The 27,783-nt window shown below is 34.4% G+C and overlaps 1 protein-coding gene across 8 annotated transcripts in view; it reads right to left on the bottom strand.

Moving 5' to 3' along the window:
* Nucleotides 1–20,156: 20,156 nt before the first annotated feature.
* mmd (disintegrin and metalloproteinase domain-containing protein mind-meld) overlaps nucleotides 20,157–27,783 on the bottom strand; it is a 670,172-nt gene continuing 662,545 nt past the window's right edge. For 4 of the 8 annotated variants that reach the window (XM_073978235.1, XM_073978231.1, XM_073978233.1 and 1 more), the window contains 2 exons: nucleotides 20,928–20,986; nucleotides 20,157–20,674 (listed from right to left, as the gene is read on the bottom strand). In XM_073978235.1, the coding sequence (XP_073834336.1) occupies nucleotides 20,971–20,986 (16 nt within the window). In that variant the 3' untranslated portion in view covers nucleotides 20,157–20,674; nucleotides 20,928–20,970. Of the gene's footprint in view, nucleotides 20,675–20,927; nucleotides 20,987–21,126; nucleotides 21,264–27,783 lie in introns of all 8 variants that reach the window. The other 4 variants (XR_012411845.1, XR_012411847.1, XR_012411846.1 and 1 more) reach the window with 2 other exon arrangements.

The following is a 27,783-nucleotide window of genomic DNA, read 5'->3' as shown; positions in this document are numbered from 1 at the left end:
CATGCTTCCTTCAATGTCCTTTTCGTCCTTTATTTCAAGAACAGCAATAAAAGTGGCACAAGATGACATTTTTCAGCTTCGGAATATTCTACAAAAATGTCGCTCGGAAGATTTTAGGTACGGTTCCCGAAGACATAAAATGGATAAAATCTTGTTTAGGCGGTCGTTTTTCACTTTTACCCGAATCTTGCTCAGACAGCCCTATATCTATTTATTTCAATACATTATTGTTAACCTATTGATGACCTAGAATTCTCGGAGTCATTAAAACAGTTGTATCTTGTTTTGCTAAGCACGTTTATTTCATTATTTTTTGAAATAAATATCCGGATATCCGAATTATGGAACCGGTTATTCTGATATTAAAACCGAATTTTTATCCCGGTTTTATGAACCGAATAACCGTATATGTATATCATTAGAAAGCTATTAAAATTGTCCAACAGATGTGACTAATATGCATTAGACGTTTTAAGCGGTTATGGTGCTGGAACAAAAAAACCGTATTTTTGAACCGTTTCTTAACGTTTGTGAGGATACATACCTGTGCGTGAAAAAAATTATGATCATGACCTGGGGGTGGAAAATTCTTTTTGGAGGTGAAAGCCCTTGGTGTGGACATACAGAGCCCTGAAGGGCAGATCCGCCGTGAGTCGAACCTTTGTGTTATGGCGGGTTGAATTCTGGGATGGTGACCCATTATTGCAAGCGTAAAAAGCAACGTAACTGAATTTCAAGTGGGTTTAGGGTGCTACTGGAACAGTATGTGCTATGTCGGCGTAAGATTATTTTCGTGATATGCCCTAGCCAAATCGGCTGAGGTTTTTTTTTGTTTTGTTTTAATATTTTAACCCTGAAATTGTATATTTCCTTTTTTTAAAGTATATTTTAATACCTTCTTCAACAAAAAGGACATAAACAACAAATCAGGATAAGAGTAAGACACTAAATGTTCTACAGAAATCGTCTTAAAACGATTTGACTTAGCACATACTGTCCCAGTAGCACCCTAAACCCACTTGAAATTCAGTTACGTAGCTTTTTACGCTTGCAATAATGGGTCACCATCCCAGAATTCAACCCGCCATAACACAAAGGTTCGACTCACGGCGGATCTGCCCTTCAGGGTTCTGTATGTCCACACCAAGGGCTTTCACCTCCAAAAAGAATTTTCCACCCCCCAGGTCATGATCATAATTTTTTTTCACGCACAGGTATGTATCCTCACAAACGTTAAGAAACGGTTCAAAAATACGGTTTTTTTGTTCCAGCACCATAACCGCTTAAAACGTCTAATGCATATTAGTCACATCTGTTGGACAATTTTAATAGCTTTCTAATGATATATATATACGGTTATTCGGTTCATAAAACCCGGATAAAAATTCGGTTTATTATCAGAATAACCGGTTCCATAATTCGGATATCCGGATATTTATTCCAAAAAATAATGAAATTAACGTGCTTAGCAAAACAAGATACAACTGTTTTAATGACTCCGAGAATTCTAGGTCATCAATAGGTTAACAATAATGTATTGAAATAAATAGATATAGGGCTGTCTGAGCAAGATTCGGGTAAAAGTGAAAAACGACCGCTTAAACAAGATTTTATCGATTTTATGTCTTTGGGAACCGTACCTAAAATCTTCCGAGCGACATTTTTGTAGAATATTCCGAAACTGAAAAATTTCATCTTGTGCCACTTTTATTGCGGTTCTTGAAATAAAGGACGAAAAGGACATTGAAGGAAGCATGTTAGAAGCTCGAAATGTTCTACGAAAAAAAATCCTCATTTAATTTGACTGAAGACATGTCATCTTAAATATAAGATTAAACAACAGCGAACAAAGATATAACGCTCATTCCAGATGGCTTTTAGGGTCTCCAGCAAAATATTCATCACGCCATATCGCGAAAGTTCGACTCACGGCGAATCTGTCCTTCAGGGTTCTGTATATACTCACCAAGGGCTTTCATCTCCAATAGGAATTTTCCACCCCCCAAAATTTCGGTTCACAGTGTTATCATTATTAATCACTCATTACCTTCACTAGGGAGAAGAAAAAGCAATTTAAAGGTTGATGCCTTTCCATAAAACATCTCGAAGAAATAAGACGTACGTAAAAATAATACAAAAAATAATTGATTTAAATTAAATTTTAAATTTAAAGAATCAAAAATTATATTTGTTTGATACGCTGTTAAAACTTTACGGAAAAACTAGTACAGTATTGAACTACAGTGTTGACTGTACTCAATGGCATATGTAATAATTAGGAATAGTTAGTCAGAACGAAATAACGGTACATTTAAAATTGATATTTTTTACAATGTTAACGATGACCTTTTTTAGCTGTAAAATTGCGATAGACCTGAGAATTCTTTGAATATATTTGTATTTCTGATATACCGCAATGGTATTTAAATAAATTAAATAAATTTGTAACCCATAAGTTATTTTAATTTAGATGTTTCTGGCTAAATAAATGTAAGGCCCATTTTTTCTAAATTCTTCAAATTAAAATAGGGGTTTAGTATGGGAATTAGTCGAGTTTAGCTTTAGTTATTTTTTAATTTTTTATGTATCTTGTCTAGAATAATGTCTTAAATTTTTTCCTGTGACTTCCTGCGACTTTTGGTTTTATAGCAAATTTTAAGAAATATGTCAATTCGGGAACAAAGCTTTTTTTAAATTTGGTTCAAATAAAACTACGATTATGGGAAACACTTTGATAAATAAGATCAAATATCAGTTGGAATTGATCACAGCATAGCAGATAAAAAATTAGAAAATGAAAAAGTCCGTCGTATGGTTCCCACGATACGGGTGGAAGTAGGAAAATTAATGCAGTGATGCGTCTCCAAACAAACTGTTAAATACAAATTTTTTTGTACCCAAAAGTGCAGAATGGGGTGATTTTGAACTCTTATTACACCCTCCACCATAAATTATGTATATTCAAATCAGATTTCAGCCATTTCGTTTGGATGATGTGGGTGAAATTGAAAAAATACCGAAAATCGGGGGTACCTTTCTATGGGGGCTATATAAAAAAGTGGACCTGTACCCACAATTCTCTGTCGGAATATTTTATACCCCCAACAAAGACTAAATGCCAAATTTCAGCTGGATGATGCGGATGAAATCTTTAAAATTACCAAAATCGGGCGGTACCTTCCTATGGGGGCTATATCAAAAATTATACCTATACCGACAATTCTCTGTTACAATATTTTATATCCCCAATGAAGACTAAATAAAAAATTTCAGCCATTTTAGTTGGACAATGCGGCTAAAATCTTCAAAAGTGCGAAAATATGGAGCTACCTTCCTATGGGCCTGTACCGACAATTCTCTGTCGGAATATTTTATATCCCCAACGAAGACTAAATAAAAAATTTCAGCCATTTCAGCTGGATTATGGGGCTAAAATCATCAAAATTACGTAAATCGGGAGGCACCGCCCTATGGGAGTTATAATATATATATATATACACACATATATATATACTAGCAAAATGCCCGCTACTTCGTAAGCGGAAAAGGAATAATATACAAATAAACAATATTTAGTATGGAGAACACTGAAAAATTTGATGTACTAATACCTATTTGAATTGATATTTAATTTCTTTCAAGTACTGCTCGTATACGTTTTGTTCAAATTTCAAAAAAAGACCTCTACACTTCAACAGCGGCCTACATTTTAAATTCCAGTCCATGTTTTATTAGAACGGTATGGGTATTTTGAAAATTTGATCCATATTTTCCAACCGAATTTTGGAATTTGTGATATCAAAATGTAGAAAACCATTATTCAGAAGATGTTACCCTATATAACAGTTAATTTTTGAGACATTTTATTTTCGGCCTTTTTTCTCAGGATGTAAAAACCTTCTTGTAAAACATTAGCCGCATAGATCTACCTTTTCAAGTGAACTTACAATAACGTTTAGAATAGACAACAAAGATAAAAACAATTTTGTTGAAAAGGTACGTTTGACTTTTTGATTTCAGTACATTATTTAGAAACCAAATTCGTGTTAACCTAGAAACATTAGTACATTATTCAGTACAATTTTTAAAATCCAGGACCTTAGCTCAAATGTTACAGTTTTGGCTCTACCTTTCATACATTTAAAGGCGGATTTAAATCAACATTCTGATCCAATCTCAACAGTTATCCTCATAACAAATTTCATTTATCGATTCACCCAGTACCAGTGCTTCAATATTTAGTATTATTTAATAATTCTAGTACACTTATTGTACGACCACCTCTAACAATGAACCTGACAAATCAATAATATATCAGAATTTCACATCTACACCAAATTTATTGCAATTGTTTACTTTTCACGCACTAATGATATAATTCCATCTTCATTGCTACACCCAACGTCAAATTTAAAAGCATTTAGTACATTTCGTATTTCTCAATAAATCATCCAGCCCTCAGCCTAATTTTAGAATTTGTATGCATTTCAAAAAATCCTTATCTAAACACCAACACAATCCCCCATACAACAATTCGGAATTCCACCTATATCCCATCATGCAACACCAAACTGGTACCAAATTTAGTACTTATAGTATGTATAAGTTTCAAAAATTACTTTCTTTTATCAAAAACTATGTCCAAACCGCGATTTAGTATTTTTCGTGTACATTAGTACGAATTTCCAAAACTTTTCCTCTATCTCCACTCTAAACGTCAACTGCTATACTAATACAAATTTCACAATTTCAGCTCTACCCCTTTACACAATAACAATATGGACCAAATTCTGTGCCATTTAGTAATTTACGTACACTTGTTGTACCTAAATCCACAACCACATCCATATCTCAACCCTACACACCAATAGCGGCTATAATACCAAATTTCCGAATGCCACTTCTATTCATAATACCATTAATACTTTTCGTATAAAAGTACGAATTTCAATAACTATCTCCAACAGTAATTGCGAATTTCAGAATTCCAACCCTATCCGTCCACCCAAAACTAAATTTTACCAAATTTAGTACAATTTATTAATTTTCGTACCCATAAGTACGAATTTCCAAAGCTATCTCAATGCTACACTCCATAAGTAATCTTAATTATAAATTTCAGGATTCCAGCTTTATCTGTACACCCAAATCCAAAATGTACTAAACTTAGTACCATTTAGTACTTTCCGTACCCATAAGTACGAATTTCCGAAACTACCTCAATCCTATACTCCATAAGTAATCTTAAACCCAAATTTCAGGACTCCAGCTCTATCCGTCCACCTAAATTTAAATTGTACCATATTTAGTACCATTTAGTACTTTCCGTACCCATCAGTTCGAATTTCCAAAACTTCCTCAATCCCACACTCCAATAGTAACCTTAATTCGAAATTTCAGGATTCCAACTCTATCCGTTCAACTAAATTTTAATTGTACCATATTTATTACTTTCCGTACCCATAAGTACGAATTTCCAAGACTAACTCAATCCTACACTCCAAAAGTAATTAAATTCCAAATTTCAGGATTCCAGCTCTATCCGTTCACCCAAATCCAAATTGTACCAAATTTAGTACATTCCGTACCCATAAGTACGAATTTCCAAAACTTCCTCAATCCTACACTCCATGAGTAATCTTAATTCCAAATTTCAGGATTCCAACTCTATCCGTTCACCCAAATATAAATTGTACCAAATTTAGTACATTTTGTACTTTCCGTACCCATAAGTATGAATTTCCAAAACTACCTCAATCCATCAACAACCTTAATTCGAACTTTCAGGATTTCAACTCTATCCGTTCAACTAAATTTAAATTGTACCAAATTTAGTACCATTTAGTACTTTCCGTGCCCATAAGTATGCATCTCCACGACTAACTCAATCATACACTCCAAAAGTAATTAAATTCCAAATTTCAGGATTCCAGCTCTATCCGTTCACCCAAATCCAATTTGTACCAAATTTAGTACCGTTTACTACTTTTCGTACCCATAAGTAAGAATTTCCAAAGCTACCTCAATCCTTCACTTCATCAGTAATATTAATTCCAAATTTCAGGTTTCCATGTCTGTTTAAATCCAAATTGTACCAAATTTGGTACCATTTAGTACTTTTCGTACACATAAGTATGAATTTCCAAAACTACCCCGATATCTCAATCGTACACTTCAACGGTAATCTAAATTTCAAATTTCAGTTTTTCAACTCTATCCGTTCACCCAAATCCAAATTGTACCAAATTTAGTACCATTTAGTACTACTCGTACACATAAGTACGAACTTCCTATTATCAGCGCCACTTCCCAAACTTGATTCCCATACAAAATATGAAGATTGTAGCTATATCCGCTCAAAATATACAATTGGTACCAAATTTAGTAACTTTTCGTACACTTATAGGTCGAATTTCCAAAAACCCTTTGATACATCTTTCTAACTCTCCATCAGTTACCCTCATTCCAAATTTCAGAATTCTAGCTCTTCCCGTTTGCCTAATACAAAGGGTACCATATTTAGTACCTTTTAGTACTTTTCGTACCCTTCTAGGTCGAATTTCCAAAAACCCAGCCTTATCTCACCCCTACACACCGACAGCAACCCACAGTCAAAATTTCAGCTTTCTAGCTTCAGCGGTTTCGTCTGGGCGATGATATGTCAGTCACTCACTCACTCACTCACTCACTGAGCTCTTTTATATATATAGATATTACAAATCGGCCAAATATATCAATAAATTAAGTAAAATTGTCAATCTAATTATGGATAAACATACAGCAAAACATCGACTTTTATTTTCTACACCCTAGATCAGCTTTTTCCCACTGTGCAGCTCTTCCAACGCCAAAGTTACTTGTTCGTTTTAAAAATTGGAGGGAGCCTGAAAGGAAAAGTGGCGTGAGGTCCAACAACTTTTCCAAAAATCAGCATTCTATTGCAAATGGTTTCAACTCGAGATTGCCAAAAATATACGCCAAGAAATGTCTAAGCTGAATTATAATACCATTACACGAGCGTACAACATTTTTACGCTTAAGAGATAAACCCTGTGATTTTTACAACTGTAGCATACAACGAAGGCATATTGAGGCTGGTGTAGGTTTTCAACTTTAACTGAACAGTCGCACGCATTTACACGGCCTTGGAGCTCGTCGGTGGGATGGGTTCGGAAGACTGCCAAGCTGAAATTTGCCACTGTGCTACTATAAATACATATTTTTATCATGCGTGCACTAACATTTTCTTTTGAGTGTAGTCCAAGATAGGGACATAGTACAGTAAGATCATTATAGAACGAGCTTGAAACTGAAGTCTAGAAAACATTTGGAACAAGAGAAAGAAGTGTAGATAAAATAAAAACTTTTTAAACGATACAGAGCAACAGATGTTGATGTGCTCTACTGCCCACCCGACCGTGGTCACAGCGGTGAAAGAAACCCATTACACTTTTACAACGCGAAGCTGTAACCCCCAAATATATTTTAGCAAGCTCTTGCACCAGGAGCGAATCAAACAGTCATGAAATGTCTACTCGGAATTCATTGTGATATTTATTCTCATGTAAATTGATTGCTTAACACAAACATTAAGGATAGAAAGCAAAAGTTGTGAAAATGGGGTGTCACCCAAATAAAATTCGACATATAAATTTGATAAATATTCAACAGAATTATAGATTAAGAATAGCAACAATGATCAATCAGAAAATTTGACAAAGGCATGGTATAAATAACAATTCATTAGATGCTAATATAATAAACTTATCCTATAATAATCTGAGTCAGCAAACAGTTCCCAATGGTATAACAATTTATTATAGAAAAATGGCAACAATTAAGATGATTTCTTTACAATGAGCACTGATCATAACGTGAATCAAAACTCATGTAATTAATTAACATGATAAATGTAGTGAAACTCATTGGGTATTGTATGTGACACCTTTAGTTCATGGAATCAGTAGAAATACTTAATATAATATTTTGCAAAAGTTCGAGTGAATGTTTTAAATTTTCTTTTTTTTTTCCTTAATTTTCAATATTGAACATAGGATAAACTATTGATCAAATTTAGCAACAATATTTTCCAAGAGCAATAAATTATTGACTGAAACAAACAAATGAATTTGATATGATTTCGGGGTCAATGCCCTCTTTTGCAAACATCTGATCATTCCTTTTTTCCTTTTTCAACACTACTTGAGATTTCATTTTATTAAAAATCAATAACCAAAACAAAATGAAAACACTTACATTGATTTAATTCTCGGCTTCTCGCAGAAAGTACTTTCGGTGAGTGGCGCTCTGTGAACAGGTGCTGGCAAATATTTATGATGTGTTGGTGAGAGCTTGATAATGTTAATGTGCTGCTAAAAATGAACAATTATGTATAAGAGACGTGTTGCTGGAATGTTTCGGAGATATTTGGATCTTTACATATAGTATTCTGTAAGCGACTTTTTGTCTCATCAGAGGTTGTCTCTCTCATTACACATGCATTTATAAGGAACGACAAATGGACAATTCGTAATGATCATTATGTTAAAGAATGGCGTAATTGATTTAAGGGCGTGTTCAATATAGATGACAACCTTTGGTGAAACAAAAAACTGTACCACTTTTGAAATAGTCAAATATCATATTTCGAATGTAGAATTAACGATTCAATGGCAATGAATATTCACTTCAAATAATATCACTCGAATTTATGCCTTAAAAGTGCAACATATTACTATATTCTTTTAATATTTTATAATTATTAGGTTTACTCAAGGGCTATGATTTTTTTTTTTGTATTTTTCTTGCGTTTACCTCTCATTTAGAGGCACACTTCTGACGATTGATTTTCTGTTTTTTTTTTTTTTTTTTAAGTATTGACACAAGGTCTTAAACACGCGATTAAATAAATATTAACCATACCACACATTTTGAAAGCACCAACGATTTTGCTGGTTTCACAAGGCAAGAATCGGCTGTTTTTATAAACGAGAAATTTAACAATTCTTTCGATTTATAAAATGTGTTCTTCGGACTAAATTTTGCACGCCACGTTTTTGATCTCTCGTTCCAATGACAGACTGCAATGGGTATTTGATGAAATAGATTTAATTGATGTGTACTGTGTGTAGGCAGAATAAAAATCAGGTTTAGAGAACAGCCATACGTTGAGTTGCTGTGCATATCCAATGTGTTTGGTACAGGCTAGGCGAGAGCAAAAGTTCTTGTCTGTTCTTCCTTCTTCCCATATAAAATGCAATAAAACGCGGATCAATGATCAAAGGCAAATCTAATAATAAAACAAAAATCAAATTAATGAGAGAATGGATTTAAGGCACCCTACGACTATTTGTGGATGTGATTAAATTTACCTTTAGATTGATCGCAGCAAAATCTGACAGTCGAATAGAAAGGAATTGTTGCCTCGACAGATACGTTCAGAAAATCAAATCTAAATGGATTTAATTTTTTTTTTTACCAAAAATATGAAATACCGATATAAAAAGCGCTCGCTTTACTTACGCAAAAACTCTGAATTACTCGAAGGAAAAAAAATAAAAATTAGAGAAAAACTTTTTATTTAATTTTTATTTTCCTTTTGAAAAGATTTATGTTTTTACGTAATGGACTTATTAATCTTTAACACCGACAATGGGAAAAAACTTCCTTTCAGAGGAGGCAAGATCGACAAAATGGACGAATTAGCATATTCATCATTGACTTCATACCTCAAAAATGGCTGCAATTAAAATATTTATTCCAATAATTGAGTTAAAACTCCACCTAGAACATGCAATAGAACGAAGAAACGCTGATAGGTAAAAGTATCTACCGCACAATGACTTCACCACGAGGTGGCGCAAAGAAAGACGTTACAAATCAGAATTTTCAAAATAATGTTTCAAATGAGGCGATGAACGTCGCAAGTGCCACTACACAACCTAGCCTATATCAGTCATAAATACTCAGCAAAAAACTATTTTAAGGAATTCTACAATAAACTGGAAGAACAAACTTAACTAACTAGAAGAAGCTTATTGACAACTAAACAAACATTTTCTTCTCCAAACAAAAGTTTTCCCCGACTAACTAGCAGTTAGTTTTATGCGTAGTTCTCTTACTTACTATTTGTGTAATGACTGCACTTTGCGAAACTGCTATTGATCTTGTTTCTTATTTTATAGCTAAATTTGGACGAACTATTAGGAGATCCAAAGTTTGGACCAAATTGGTTGCCACGTTCAAGAAATATTGTTCATACAATTCTAGTTAGGTGGTGTGGTTACCAGAAGGAGGTGTGGTTACCAGAAGGAGTGAACCGATATGGCTAGGGTTTTGGGTTTTCCTGGTTTTTATCATTCCCGGGAAACGGGAATCAAAAAATCGCCATTCCCGGGAATCCGGCATTTCCCGGGAAATTTTAAAATACGAGAGAAATACAATATTTTCAAAGAGTTGCGAGCTTATAAATGGGTGATACGTTTTCGCTCTATCGATTAAAAACGAAAACATATGGAAAAATGCACCATGTTGCCCATGCTGGCCATTTCCATTATTTAAAGCTAATGAAATCGCTCTATGGAAAATTATACTTAATATTGCTTGAAACAAGTAAGAAAGTATCAGTCAGCTGTGCCGACTGAGATATACCCTTAGCCTCGGACCTAAAGAAAAGAAGCTAACACAATACTTCTGACGTTTCTAGGGGCTTTTTGAGTTTTTGAGCCAATTTCTTATGAAGTATGGATTTGCCCCGAAAAAATTTGTACCGTTTTAACTAGGGCCGCACACAAAACATGTTGCAAAACACTTAAAAGAGAGAGTGTGGGAGATTTCTCCCTTCGACGGTTATCTTACGTACTACCCAAGGTAGTTGGTATCGGCAGACTTGTTTGAGATTTTGTGCCTTTACCTCAGGAAGAGTGGACTTGCCCTCCCAACAAAAGTTCCGATGTCGTAGCAGGGCCTTAATGTAGAAGTTTTTTAAAAGAATTTCAAAACTATTCGAGATGAGTTGTTAAACTGCACTTTTCTTAAATTTTGTGTTGGAGGTACCCGAAGGGCTGTACCAATATAGTCTATATTTGGACCAATCAGAAACTTCCTGGGGGAGTTATCTTGCCATTTTTCATTTTAGTTGTTGCCGTCAAGGTTTCTTGGAGCTTTTAAGCGTTATCTCAGGAAGTATGAACTTGCCCCTGACAAAATTTGTACCGTCGTAATGGGGGCCGTAAACACAAATTGCTGAAAAAATGTCAAATCGATCCGAGAGGAGCTCTAAAACTTCAATTTTTTCAGAATTTTGTGTGGAACCCATTCTATGCCTGGAACTAATATTACCATATGCAAAATTATGACCGATTCGGTTATTACCTTCGAGAGTTATCGTGCGCACCATTTTAGCGGTAATTGTTGAACTTTTGTGTGGAAGGTACCGGTAAACTAAGTTTGAAAAAAAATCTCGAATGTCAAATTTTTGACCTGGGGCCTAATTATGTATTATGTTTCGAACCGAGTACTCAAAGTTGGTATGACAACATTCGTTATTGAGTAAAATTATCGAGTTATTGAGCATAAATTTGCGAGAAATTACTCGTAGCTAAATTGCCTATCGTAAACCAACAAAATGAACGAGTTCTTAATGTTTTTTTGTATAAAATGTAAAGATAACTTTCTTATCTTCTTAGCACTACTTCATTCCGAAATTATTATTCAACAAATTCCACAAATATTTACATTTTTTTTTTTCATTCATAATTTTTTTTTTTTAGTTTTTGTTTTAAAATTTTTTGGCGTCTACCTTCATAATAATCCCTGAAGATTACCTGATCGGTTACCGGTTATTATCGAAAAAATTGATAACATTGCGTGAACGTTTTCGATCGTGTTTTGCCGTGCCGTTTTTTATCGTGCCGAAAACTTATTCACGAGCAAATTCTCGATCGAATCGAATCACGTAATTAGGCCCCTGATCGGTGGTTTCGTTCGAATGCTATCGTCGCACCAGACAGCAAGCCGGACCCTCTTTAGCCCAATGGATGAGGGTATAAAATGGGACTTTAAAATAGAAAATATTCGTTCGCACTTAAATAAAACAGAATAAAAATCCGTCCTTATAGTCCATGTTTTGTAATTTATTGATTCATATTTTATTCATTATATCAATATTAGCTGTGATACATGTAAAAAGATATTTCCCGGGAAATATGATTTTGTTTCCCGGGAAAATCCGGTATCCAAAAAACCGGGTATTCCCGGTGCGAGATTTCCCTACTAAAAATAGATATGGCTTATCTTCAAACGCAAACTTGGTTCGGACAAATATTACGAAGGCCCAATTTTGAACCGAATCGGAAGATCCGTTCGGGAGTTATCTTGCGGTCCAACCACTACACACGGTGTCATAGGGGTTTTTTTGCACACTTCAGGCTATTTTCTTAGGAAGTATGGGCTTGCCCCTTATGAGACTTATAACGTCGCGTCGTATGGGCGGCAATACAAGTTGCTACAATAAAAACCAAAGCTATTCGAGAGCAGGTCCTAAAATGAACTTTTTCGAAATTTTGTGTGGGAGGTAACCGAAGGAGTGGGCCGATTAAGTCCATATTGGGACCTCAAATAAGTCTGGTAAAAATTTCAGGATGTGCAAAATGTGGACCAAATCGGTTACTCCCTTCCAGAGTTATCATGCGCCCAAATTTTCCGAACATTTTCGAACTTTTGTGGGGGAAGTAACCGAAGGAGTGGACCGATATGGCCCATCTTCGAACTCAAACTAAGTTTGGACAAATTATTACGAATGCTAAATTTTGCACCCGATCGGTTGCTTCGTTCGAGAGTTAACGTGCGACTGCAAATTGTCTGAAACACATTCCGCCCAAACATACTTGGGGTCTAAAACCATTATTTCGATGAGGCACATTTTGCCGTATGAAAGTGTATATGAAGAAAAGACAAAATTTTTTAGTTTTCCATAAAAAAAAATTAAAAATTTTTTTTAAGCAACATTAAAGATTTTTGGTACATATATTGGGGAAAAAATCCCATTCTTAAATCTGTTCGAGATACTAATTTTGGTTGTTGCGCGCAAAAGTTATGGCGGTTTCAATTCTGATAAAAAGAAAAAATCTTTAAAAGGCTCTAATCATTATATTGAGAAACTCTCTTAATTAGGGGCTCCCTACGTAATATATGATTACTGAGGCCCCATAACATTAGTGAAAAAGTTTTAAGTTTTCGCGGAAATTGAGAAAGAGTTAAAAAAATTGGTACTTTGCAACTTGTTTTAATAAAATTCAAGCTGTTTACGCATCCTAAAAATATTTAAAAACCAGTAAGGAAAGGATCATAGTCGGGCGGGGCCGACTATATGATACCCTACACCACTGTGAATACGTAAAATATAGGAGATATGTATCAATTTGAACTGATTTATATACATATACATATATACACATCCCAAATTTCATCAAAATTAGACAGAGCGGGCGAAAATATACATAGGAGCTATATCCAAATCTGAACCGATTTCGATATAAGTTGTTACACTTATTTCTAGACTAAATTCAGTCACACATTCCAAATTTCATCAAAATTGCACGTAAATAGCGTGTTTTCAGCAAATACGTCAAATCGGCCGAAAATATATTTGGGAGCTATATCCAAATATGAACCGATTTCGATGTAGTTTGGGACATTTATTTTGAGACCGAATTCAGTTACACATTCAAAATTTCATCAAAATCGGACGTATATAGCGTGTTTGGTGCAGCAAATACGCCAAATCGGCGGAAAAATATATGGGAGCTATATCCAAATCTGAACCGATTTCGATATAATTTGGTACATTTATTTATAGACCTAATAAATTTAAATGTCAAATTATAGCTACATCGGTCTGAAAATGTAGCTACAAACGTCAAAACACCGCAAATCGGGGGTACCGTTATATGGGGGCTATACCAAAACGTGGACCTATGTCCACAAGTTTGGTTATATAAGTTTATTGACACTTAAGAACCCTAAGTGTCAAAATATAGCTAAATCGGTCTGAAAATGTAGCTAAAACTGTCAAAATACCGTAAATCGGGGGGTACCGTTATATGGGGGCTATACCGAAACGTGGACCTATGTCCACAACTTTTGTTATATAAGTTTATTGACATTTAAGAACACTAAATGTCAAATTATAGCTACATCGGTCTGAAAATGTAGCTAAAAACGTCAAAATACCGCAAATCGGAGGGTACTGTTATATGGGGGCTATACCAAAACGTGGACCTATGTCCACAACTTTTGTTATATAAGTTTATTGACACTTAAGAACCCTAAATGTCAAATTATAGCTATATCGGTCTGAAAATGTAGCTAAAAACATCAAAACACCGTAAATCGGGGGGCACCGTTATATGGGGGCTATACCAAAACGGGGACCTATGTCCACAACTTTTGTTATATAAGTTTATTGAAACTTAAGAACCCTAAATGTTAAATTATAGCTACATCGGTCTGAAAATGTAGCTAAAAACGTCAAAATACCGTAAATTGGGGGGTACCGTTATATGGGGGCTATACCAAAACGTGGACCTATGTCCACAACTTTTGTTATATAAGTTTATTGATACTTAAGAACCCTAAATGTCAAGTTATAGCTAAATCGGTCTGAAAATGTAGCTAAAAACGTAAAAATACCGCAAATCGGGGGGTACCGTTATATGGGGGCTATAGCAAAACGTGGACCTATGTCCACAAGTTTTGTTATATATGTTTATTGACACTTAAGAACCCTAAATGTCAAATTATAGCCAAATCGGTCTGAAAATGTAGCTAAAACTGTCAAAATACCGTAAATCTCGGGGTACCGTTATATGGGGGCTATACCGAAACGTGGACCTATGTCCACAACTTTTGTTATATAAGTTTATTGACATTTAAGAACAGTAAATGTCAAATTATAGCTACATCGGTCTGAAAATGTAGCTAAAAACGTCAAAATACCGCAAATCGGGGGGTACCGTTATATGGGGGCTATACCAAAACGTGGACCTATGTCCACAAGTTTTGTTATATATGTTTATTGACACTTAAGAACCCTAAATGTCAAATTATAGCCAAATCGGTCTGAAAATGTAGCTGAAAACGTCAAAATACCGTAAATCGGGGGGTACCGTTATATGGGGGCTATACCAAAACGTGGACCGATATATCCCATCTTCGAACTTGATCTTCCGACGGCTAAAAAAATGGTATTCCCCAATTTTCAGCGAAATCGGTCAACAAATGCGACCTGTATGTTGCGAACGGACGGACGGACGGACGGACGGACGGACGGACATGCATAAATCGACTCAGAAAGTGATTCTATGTATATCCCTAGAAGGAACTATGGGTCTATCTCGCTTCCTTTTGTATGTTACATACAAATGCACTAACACATAATACCCCTTACCACATAGTGGTGTAGGGTATAAAAATATGTACGTAATCTAAACATCGCGATGATTCAAATGAAACCAAAACTATACAAATCCGTTTAATGGTTTGCATATTATAGCAAAAACAAAAAGATATATTGAGGACATTTATAAAATTTTTGTAAGAGAAAATATTTATTAAAATTTATTTTGTGAGTTAGTTGAAAAAATGTAGGAAAAATTTTTCGGAGTTATTCTTCTATTTTAGAGAAATTTCACGCAAAAAATCGAATTTTTTATTCTAATCACTTCTCGAATGCACACTAACATCGGAAGATATGGGTATCGTTCAAATAAATGTTGGGTTCCTTTTAATGGGGTATACTCTTGAAATAAAACTGTATCGAGTAATGTTCTTTTTGAAATGCGTGTAAATCGCGAAATCCTCAAAATCACTTGATGCGCATGCGGTTTAACAACACAGCGAATTCTTCTCTTTTAATTTGTACACATTTGCTAGGTTTTACTTTGGCCGCTAAGATGTAGCATCATCTGCAGTTTAGTGTGCAAAAAACTGTATAACGTTTATAATTTGCACAAAGTGCATACACTTTTTATGCGCATCCGATTTCACAATCATCCATGAAAAAATACATCGATCTAAACCTATTTCGATAAAATCCATCAAGAACCGTGGATGTAGCATCACACCCTATTTTTGGGATAAATCGGATAAAGCTCCCATGGCACTAAATTTTTTATGCCACTGTTTTCGCAAAAACTCGAGTGATGTGTCAGTTTCTTCATTGAAAAGGAAACGATCCACAGAAAACGCGATATTTTCAAAAACATTTTTCGCAAATTTTTCAATTTTTGCAGTAGCCATTTCCGCCGTTCTAGAAGTTGGATTTTTACGATCTGTGATTCGTATGATCCGGATCGTCGAAAAACTAAAATATCGCGGGGTACCAGCACACTCAAAACGATATTGTAAATACTGTACCCAAAAAATAGGTTTTTTTTAGAAAAAATATCGCACTAAATTTTGGCCTTTGGCAGTAGATTACTCTGCTGCTGTGTGGGCTACATACTCAATATACATATCGGATTATGCGAAATCGCGAGTTCTTTAATCCTATAATTGCTTTTTCGAAATATCCGAATGCGTGTCCCAGTTACATAAAAAATACAAAAAACACATGAAATCCGGCTTCAAAATGTCAGCATCCATAAAAGGTGGATGCAGTGAAAATTTTGGAAAGTGATACATTAGAAGTGTAATCTTCATTTTGTATTCTCCTACTTTAACTTTGGACAGATGTCCGTCATTTGAATGGTTTAATCAGAAATCGAATAGCAATGTAAAAAACCTGTTTAGCTTCAACGTGTTTTTACCTATGTTTTTTCCTTTACGCGGTCGTAACTACCACGTAAATTTTTTTGCTAAATTTTCGAGCTTTGTACAAAAACATCTAAATTAATCCAGCAATAGTCATAGTTACTGGTAAACTACAATAGTTCGCGTATTATAATAGTGCAAACCTTGGCTTCATGGAAACTAAAAAATTTGGACTTTTCCTCATATACCCTCATTAGCATAAATGCTGAGGGTATAATGAATATTACCGCAACAATCCTATGAGGGCCTTTTTTCTGTTTGCTTTTTCAATCCAAAAATAGGGGGTCCGTTCTCCTGTACAAGGACGAAACTCCCCCAAACACTGAGTGCAACTAGATTGTAATGGCTCCCGCAGTCTTCTGTCCGGTGAACCGTATTGGTGAAATATCTTGCCAAAGCAATACCAAATTCTATTTTTAATAATGAACGGAATTTATTAATTTTAAATGGCCAAACTTTGGGAGATCCCGATGACAATTTCACGTATGTTAGTAATATTGGAACATCAGTTAACGACATCTGCGCTGTATCTGGAAATATGCTCCAATATGTTGACAAATTTAAGGTTGAAGAAACAATTTGGTCAAACCATTTGCCAATAACGCTGAACTTAAAACTAAGCAAGTCAGGTGTGCAAGAAGACAGATTAAAATTGTTGCCAAAACTACATTAGTAAAACTCAATATCAGGAAATCTCAACATTCATCAAACACTTTTATATCTAACCAAAAACCTAACATGTCTCAAAGACATAATTAATATAATTATAGCGTCGGCATCTCAACAACATACTGCCCTGCCCTATACACCGCGAAACAAGTGGTTCAATGATACATGCTACTGGGCAAATGTCTATCAAAATTTCGAAAATCGTCCACAGAATGTGACATATTTAAATATAAATATAAAGAAATTTGCGAAACAAGTAAAAAGTGTAATATGCTCGAATTTACAATAAGATTAACAGGACGTCTTATGGACGAATTGTGAAAGATACACTTTCAGCAGAAGCTGAAGATGCTGCCAACTAGAGGGGAATATCTTTCATGAATTCTGTGCCTAAAATGTTCATGGGTATACTTAACGAATGATTGGCACAATAGGTCGAAGAAAATAATATATTGGTTGAGTATCGATTGATCGCATCGATCGTTAATATTAAATTGGCAGAAAAGAAGAAAGTATACGCATTGATTGTGGATTTCCGAGCTGCATTCGACAAATTTTCTCGCAGTTTACTGATATTCAAACTACATCAGATGGGCAATTCATCAAAATTCGTAAAGATGATAGAATCAGCAGTGTGGACTGGAGAAGAGTTGCCGGACTATTTTGAAGCGGAATCAGGTGTAAAACAAGGATGTCTATTATCACCGTTTCCATTTTCCTTATGTAAATGATTTTAGCGATTCTCTGGATGATGGTATAGACATAGAAGGAATAAAATTAAACGTTGTGCAAACTTTGGAAATCGATTGCTTCCTTTGAGAGTTATCGTTCACACACACCAGGCTGAGGGTATAATGATATAAACTAGTACAAATGTATGGTGAAGCTTTTTAGATAGACCAATTTGGTCAACACTCTTGTTTCATTATATATTTTACATTCATGGCTTGTTATGACGACGTAATTCTACTTTAAGGGATTACCTCTAATTATCACTTTCAAAAAATAAAAAAAAAAAACAAAAATCGAAACAATTTAAGGTATTTTGAAGTACAAGTAGTATAGAGTTAGCCGCAAAAATGTTCAAGACATTCGGAGATATGAGCATTGGAAGGCAACAATTTATTGTGATTTGTAGCATAGAAACTTTAAATGAGTGTTTCTCGAAATGGCCTTATTGAAGTCGGAGCCAACGATAGCTCCAAAACGAATTGACCGATCTTCATATGGTTTGGTGAGCATATTAAATGCATAAAAATTGAAATTTTTACATTGACAGTTCACATTTTTCTTTATAATAGATTTTGAACATTCTGTTTCGCTTAAAGACAAGATTATTAGGTTCTTCAAATGTCAAGGAAAATATACGAAGATATATATATATATATATATATATATATATATATATATATAATTTGGCATATTTATGTCTAGATCATTTTCTTTACAGGTTTCAAATTTCATCGAAATCGAAACCAAACACGCAATACATTCCCAGTATTGTGTGTTTGGTTCATCCAATACCTCAAATCGGCCGAAAATATTTATGGGAGCTGTATCCAAATCTGAAATTTCTAGATATAATTCCGTCACATATACGAAATTTCATTGAAATTTATGAAATTAGATCTGGCAGTAACTTTGCAAAAACCAAAAAAAAAAAACAAGAAGCAAAATAAATTTCACTGCTTTTTTATTTCACTGGTTGACATTTTTATTATTTTTATTTATTTCATTATATTTCTTTTAATTTTGTTTTGACAGTGAGCGTTGTTTTCTTTTGCATTAATTGTCAAATCAGCAGTTTAACAGATTTTATTTAATATTTTTATTTATTTAGAAACAACTTTACATTAATTCAAAGCCATCTGGCCAAAAAAAAAGGAAAAGATTTTCCACTTTTTATATCACGAAATTTGTCGAGCAGAAAGTAGTAAAAGAGAAAACCATTTTGACTGATCTGTCTTAAATTTTGCTTCAAGTTTTGCAACTTTTTGGGGTTAAAGAACGCTTTCCGAGTTAAAAGTGGTAAAACATTAGGAAATTTTAAGGTAAAGGGACAAAACTATACTTTCACCATATTGTTTACCAGTGTAATTATTTGGTGCGCCATCTATTGGCATGTTATAAAAACAAAAACACCTAGCTATCCTAGCTATACTATAGATAACTGCTGTGAAATTCCAAACTTCCAATTCTGTTTAGTCAAGACACATAATTTGTAATAGATTCCGTGGTTGTATAACATGAATTCTATTACAGTACTTGACTATTTAGTAAAGACATAAACCCGTACAGTGTTCACATACAAATATATAGGTGCCGCTACGATACATTTGTCCTTCAATTTCTTTAACCCGAAAACGCAAGTTTGAGTAGTCATTTTTGATAAAATAATATAAAAAATTGTCTTTGTTGTCCTTGGTCTTAAATTCCTTTACCAGAAATGACACAAAACTGTACGATTGTGTTTTGGCTTGTGTTTAAACTGTACAAATGGAGGCGCAAAGCAAAAAAGATATAATGATCATACTATTATTCGTAAAAATATAAATTATACTTTATATTTTATCTATTTTATGCGTTTAGGTAAAGTATCCTGAAATACCCTTATAAAATGCCTAATAAAGAGAAATGAATTTCCTTTGTGATCCTTAAATAAAACGCACATCATATAACTATTAGAGTGTTTATTATTCAATATTTCTTAGTAATTTATTAAAAACTAAGACTTATAACTAAACATGTGTTGAAATTAGTTATTTGTTGTTTTTACAAAAAATTTATTTATAGTGCTACGGTTGTTCAATTCATGCGAGTAACCATTGATTTGATTGTTTCGCATTTTGATTTCCTTAACATCGTGTTTTCTTGTTTGTTTGTTAGTTTCTCCTTAAAAGCTAACAACAATTTCATCATTAACAATTATAAAAGAATAACATAAAAGTTGGTTTATACAAAAAACTCAATAAAACGATATTAAATTACATTAAACATTCTAGAAAGGTTTGTTGTTTGATTTTTAGAATTTTAGCACCCAAACAGTGGTTGAGAGAGAGAGACAGAGATAGAGATTGTGTGTGTGTGTCAATGAATGATGGAATTGGCTGCAGCATAACCATTTTCCATTATTGTTTTTATCGTCCATCATGCCGCCGGATATACCTGTTTGGTTTGATATCAGCGATAATATCTGAAAGTTAAAAAGAAGGAAATATTACTTATTTCACATGGATCGGTGTCAAGCTGCAGTGTTTTTAAGCATCAACTTAAAACAGGCGACTTAAAACATATTATAAGCTGTGTCTGACGTTAGATTGATGTAATTCGTAATTCGAAAAAACACAAAAAAAAATACTTGAATTATTTCTACATAGAATAGAATGGCTATGGATTGCAAATAAGCTGTGCTGGTAATCACGTGGATGATGAAGGGAAAGAATCACCTTAGTTTTGAAGTCACAACTCTATTGAATGGCTTGGAATAGCTTACTTGTGTGCTACCCTGCAAATAGAAAAGAATGTGAGCAACATACGCACATACATTTGTTGACATCTTAAGTATCAATTGTGGGATAAATGTAAAGAATCAGAGATAGAGAGATCAGCAATTAATGGTCAAAATGATTTACAGTCAATGCTTACCAAATGAACGCATGCCCATGAATTGATTTTAATGTTTTGTTTATGCTTGTGGATTCCACTTAGTTTGATATCCCTCAGTTCAGTTGTGATGTGGTGGATTTTGTGGTTTAGTTTTACTTAATTAACACCTGAAATCTCTTAAAAATTAACAACATTATTCGTTTGTAGTTTGGCTGGTTGGCATGAAATGTTAATTGGATTTCATGTGTAAAGGCTTCAAATGAAAATGCAAAAGCAACATGATGTGTTTTTACCTTCGTTTTTTCCAAATATGAACAAGCTGAGGAGATACTAATGATTGATGGCATTTTATGTTTTTCTATTTATGTTCCATATTTATTGTTAAGAGCAGTTACTAATAAAAATACAAAAGAGGGGGAAAGATAGAGGAAGAGAGAAAAGTTACCAGAAGAAAACTAATTTGGAACGAACCTCCGAGAAGTGAAAAGGGGAGTACGATTCAATTCTTAGCTCAATGATATGGGGAATATTTCTATTCTTCGAGTCTATACAACTTTATAGAAGTTTTTACATGGCTGAAATATTGGACATTGGATGTGTGATTTTGAAAAATGTTATATTGTCAAATTGACGTCAAATTCACGTGAATCAATTAGTGACGTAGCTCAGGACATACAAATGTTTATGGTAACATGGGGCGCCTTCGCCACGTTTTTGTTCAAAATGTTCTCATATCGACAACGATAAAGTTTTTTCAAATATTTTTTTTGGTAAAAATATTAGCATATCTTGACTATAAGTTTTGATATATAAATGGTTATAATTTTGTTAATACAATATTATTTGTGAGAATTTACAAAATGTCTACAAGGTGGTGGCGATATGGGACATTTACCAACGGACTCTGAAACTGTAATTTACCATACTTCTGCCATTAATACTAACATTATAAAAAATAAGAAACATTTTGTCCATTGAATAAACAAAACTGAGTCTAAAATTCACAAAAAGAAAAGATTCTAGCAGTTAGTTGAAGTAGGTACCTTGAATTTAGGTAGAAAAAATCATAATATTACTAAAATTAAGTGCGTTTAGCATAATATTCGATTTTAATTTCACATTATACTGTGGTATATCTAGGGCATATAGAATTTAACATGATAATTTTCTGACATTAATATACAATATCTCTAACATGGCGTAGGCGCCCCATCCCTTACATATTTATATTGACATTTGTAATTGCTTTTTTCATGCAAATTTTTGAGATTTCTATTCTTCAGTAGTTATCTTCTAACGGTATAAAATATGTTTTTGATATCACAAAAGGTAAAGAAGATATCACAAAACATACCTACAACAATTTATTTTCTCAATACCCTAAAACACAAGACAGCGTGCATCCGCTGTCCTACCTATGACACAACAGCCACATTATGGGAGATGATAGATCTTCGGTTAACTCACAATTTTATCTGTAACGGATTTTTTCTAGCACTTGTAGTTTGAGAGAAAATTGGCGCTGGCGTAGCTGCCCTACAAGTAGGGTGTATGCATGAATTACAACAACTAGCAATTTTATAAATTGTAAATCCTTTTATTAAATTTTGCATATTCTAGGGAGATTCTATTAAATTCAAACCATTTGCTGATTATCATGTACACCTTATATGTATATTATGATTATATTGATAGTACTGTATTCGCATATTTTATGTTAGCGAAATAGGACCAATGCCAAAAAATGTTTAAAAAAAGTTTGAGAGTGAAATCAGCCTTTTGCAAAAAAATTCAAATAGATCCGAGGCCAGTCCCCAGGTTGCATTTTTCCCAAATTATGTGTGGGAGGTACTCGAAGGACGGGACCGATATAGTCCATATCCAACCTGATACTAGACTGAATGAAATAATACGATCTGCAAAGTTTAGACTGCGAGAGAGTCTTGCTGATTTGTCATTTTGGTAGGTGTCGTCAGGGTTTATTAGAGCTGTTAGGCCATTTTGTCGGGAAGTATTGCCACCGGAAAAATTAACATCGTAAAGAGGGACGTAAGGACAACTGATGAACAAAATAATCAAAACAATCCGAGAGGAGCTCTTGTACTTAATTTTTTCGAAATTTGGGTGGGAGGTACCCGAAGGAATGGACCGACCTTTATCTGGAAGGAATAATACGTTGAGCAAAGTTTGGACCAAATTAATTGCTCCCTTTGAGAGTTATCATTCACACCATTTAATAGAAACATTTTGAACTTTTATGGGGGAGGTAGCCGTTGTAGTGGACCGGGCCATATCGGTCTTAAACTAAGTTTGAACGAAATATTACGAAAATTTGGTTCGAATCAGTTGATCTGTTAGAGATTTGTTGTGCGCATCAGCCAGACAGACGGACGGACAGGGATAAATCCACTACAAATGGTCTGAGAGGAATGTTGTCCAAACGTAATTGGAGTCAAAAAATATATTTCAGAAAAAGTTAAATTCCAAGTGGTTTGTGCGTGACCTTTTTATACCCTCAGCCTTTGGGCTAGGCTATATACCTTCTATACACTTTGATACGACCAAAAATTTAGCTCATCGAAATAACGGTTTTAGACCCCAAATATGTTTGGAAGAAATTCGTTTCACACAATTTGGAGTCGATTTAGCCATGTCCGTCCGTCAGTCTGTCTGTCTGCACGATAACTCTCGATCAACCGATTTGAACCAAATTTTTGTGTATCGTAATAGTTTGTGTAAACTCCGGGTATCTCACCCACAAAAGTTCAAAATTTTTCTGTAAAAGGAGCAATCGATTTGGAACAAACTTTGCACATCGTATTATTCCTTCCAGATATAGATAGGGTATAAATGTATACTATATCGGTCCACTCCTTCGTGTACCTCCCACACAAAATTCGTATACAGTGAAATTTAAGAGCTCCTCTCGGATCGGTTTCAAAAAATTTTCAGTAGGTTGTCCTTGCGTCTTCCTTTACGACGGTACAATTTCTTGCGCAAGTACATACTTCCTGAGATATTGTCCTTAAAGCTCCAAGAAACCCTGACGGCACCAACTAAAATGGCAAATTCGCAAGATAATTCTCGCAGGGAGTTTCTGATTGGTACAGACTTTGCACATCCTATTATTTCATACAGTCATGTATCAGGTTGGAATATGGACTATATCGGTCCACTTCTTCCGATACCTACCACACAAAATTCGGAAAAAGTGAAGTTTAAGAGATCTTCTCACATTGTTTTGATTCTTTTTTCAGTAGGTTGTTCTAGCGGCCTCATTTACAACGGTACAAATTTCCGGAGTAAGTCAATACTTCCTGAGATAATGGAAAAGCTCCAAAAACCCTGCCGACATATACTGAAATGGGTATTGTGCAAGATAACTCTAAAATGTTTTCAAAAATTTCTTCCAAACTTAGTGTAATGCAATTTAATATTCCGAGTCCTTTATGAAGAAGTTTGTTTACTAAAAATGTTTGGTATGTGTCAATGATTTGGTATAGACCTACAGAGCAAAATAAACTCGGGATACAAAATCAATATATTTCATATACGGCATAATTATTGTGTTTTGGTCAGTGCAGCACAGCTGACTGATACTTTCTTAATTGTTAATACTTAAATGGAATAAACCTTATGTTAGTCATTAATAGTCTACAGTTCATTAATTCTTGCAATAGGAAATCATTTTATAGAGAGAAGGTTAAAATGTCATAACCCTAATGCTCATTCCCACTATGAGAAGAGTAGTTATACCTTTGTTTCCTAACACAGACCACCTTTGTTTCAGACCACAATAGTACCACAAAAAAAAAAAGAAAACCGTTTGTTTTGATCACGTACGCTGTACGTGATGCAGAGAATCAAATGCAAAAACAACTCGGTGGGCAATATAATGAATATAAGAAGAGCATCCATGCTCTAGATCAATCTAATTCCATTCATATATCGACATGATAAAACGATTTAGCTATGTATGTATCTGCGCAATTATGGATGATAGATCGTCTGTAAGCTTTGTATAATGTTCAGGATCCGACTAGAATTTTATGTACAATTATAAACGGATTCAATACCGGCTACACAAGCGAAATCCTAAAATTATGTGTTTGGTGGTTCTCAGAGTTTGTGGCCTAGTTTAGACTTATGAACATGCCGACAAAAAACGACACTTTTTGGGTATTTAAGTTAATAATTATGGACGTTCCTTTGGCTAATAAATTTGATTAAGATTAAATCTCAAGAGTGTTGCACTTTTTGGGAGCAGGTACCTGAAGTGCCAAAATTGACTATTTTGGAAGTGGATCTTACTTTGGGATTCATTCCCTTTTCATTTCATTTATCTATCGCGCCCACCAGCCTTTTCAGTTGATCACCGTAGGATTTGACCATTATGTCATAACATAAAATCACGAGGTAAAAAATCGTTGGTAAAAAATCAAAACGACCTTTAGAAAGCCCATAAACTGCACTTGAGCCATCTCTTCGAGGTTGACGTACAATTGGAAGAAATGATCGTACTCATCAGTCATAGTCCATATTCCACCCTAATCTATGTCGGGAAGAAATAATAATTTCGTCCAAATCAAAATTTCACTGAGGCACATTTCAGCCGTATCAAAATGTATGCTCCCTCGTAAACCTAAAGGCTGAGTTTATAAAATGACATTAACTGCATTGCGGGGAAATTGTTTGAACTTTAGAGGCAGCGGTACCCGATGTCCATTTTCGAAATGTAAATAAGATTCGCAGAAATAATATGATATGCAAAATTTGAATCAACGCAGTATCCCGTTAGAAAGTTGTGTTTCGTATGGTCACCCTTTTCTGCTGGTGCGCTATTTTCCCAGGAAGTATGGACTTTTCCCTGAAAAACTGCGATGAAATAAAACAAATCGCTTAGAAATCTTCTCGCGAGAGAAGTCTTTCTTTGGACTCGGTGTTTTTTTGGCATAAAATATTAGTTAGTTATATTAGGTATGTGCATCATTTGAGTATGTCAGGGGGGAAATAAGTGTCTTTCCTTGGACTCGGTGTTTTAGCATAAAATATTAGTTGGCTATATTAGGTATGTCCATCATTAGAGTATGTCAGGGGGAAATAAGTGTTTTTATATCACTGAAGTATGAGTTTTCGTTGTGGGATATCAACCAATTAGATTTTATGGTTCAGTTAAAGTTCATCGATTTTTGATCCATAGTACCTTAAATCCATTTCTTAAGTTTGATACTACAAGGTCTGGTGAACATTCCTCGTTTTCATTTTCATCTCTTTCTTTCTTTCTTTCTTTCTTATTTCATTCCAGACTTCTTTCCAGACTTCTTTCTTCAGACTTCTTTTCTAAGCGGTCTTTGGCCGACCCTTCCTTCTGTGCCCCTGGGTATTCCATTCTAGGTCATGGCAGCATATCCTTTCCTGTTCTTTTCGCAATGTATGGGCAATCCATTGCCATTTCCTCCTTTTTATGATTATGGAAATCGGTTCTATATCGCATTTTTTTTAAATAGATCTTCATTACTTATAACATTTGACCACCACATTTTTTAAAGAGATCGTATGCATCTATTTGTGAAGCTTTACAATTTGTTGTTTAAGGCTGATGTTGTTAGCCATGATTCGCTTTAGCTCATAAACCTCATTAAAGCTCTTTGCAAAAGATGGTCCAAGTAGTTATTTTATTTTTTGTGTAATCATCTTTTTAGGTTAGGAAGTTAAATTCGCGTTTTTCTCGAAACTGAATTCTTCGAGATGAGACACTCTTTGAGTAAATTAGCGATATTTTGTTGTTGTGTATGTTGTTCAATGTTTCTCTGTGCGAATCAAAATATTTGTTGGCAAATCGGTAGAAATATACATTATTTTGTTGCTTGTTGATTGATTTTTTCAGGACATTCACCGCCATGGAAGTACCGAAACTTCTAAAGATTGAAATATTTACCACAGTTACGATATCATTTACTCCTCAGGGTCCAGAAAGATACGAAAACTACTTGGTCATCAGCAAAAATTGTAAAACTAAGCTAAATTTTTTAAGTAATTCGAATTTGTCGGCTTTGCCGACAGAGATATACCCTCAGCCTGTGTGGATTGAACAATTTTTCCCAAAAAAAGCAAATATAGTCCATATTTAGAGTTGTGTCGTTCAGGAACGAACTAGTTCAAAGGAACTACTCCACAAAAGGAACGACCGGTACTAGGTCCGACTATTCGGTTCAGCTAGTTCCTTTTGCTCCCTCGTTCGTTTTTCTCCCATTCTTTTTGCTCTTCTCTTTCAGTTAGTTCCATCAGTTCATTTAACATCAGTTGTCTCTTTCTCTCCCTGTCTTATATTAGTGAATAAGAAATCTCATAGTGTCATTTTGTTTTTCATTTCTTATTAAACTGATCTTTACCGATTTAAAAAAAAGCAATTTAAGTATTTTTAATTAGCAAAACGATTGTAAATTTGTTTTAAATATTTGTAATCTACCATGAAGAGAGTCGAAAACAATTTATTTTTCTTTTGTTTTGATGAAGAAGAAGCACGAACGATATGAACTGAGTGAACGAGTATGAGTGTTGGTATACACACATATAAAGGTTGGTACTAAAAGGAACTATGGAACTAACTGAACGACCTTTTGCGGAACGGAACGAAAAAGATCGAACCGCAAAAGGAACGAGATTGTCCAACTCTATCCATATTCCAACCTGATT

The sequence above is a fragment of the Musca autumnalis genome, unplaced genomic scaffold (assembly GCF_047663935.1).
Source record: "Musca autumnalis isolate F117 unplaced genomic scaffold, ASM4766393v1 scaffold_3, whole genome shotgun sequence".
Classification (NCBI taxonomy): domain Eukaryota; kingdom Metazoa; phylum Arthropoda; class Insecta; order Diptera; family Muscidae; genus Musca; species Musca autumnalis.
Note: the sequence above shows the minus strand (reverse complement) of the source record. Positions and strands in the feature narration are given on the sequence as shown.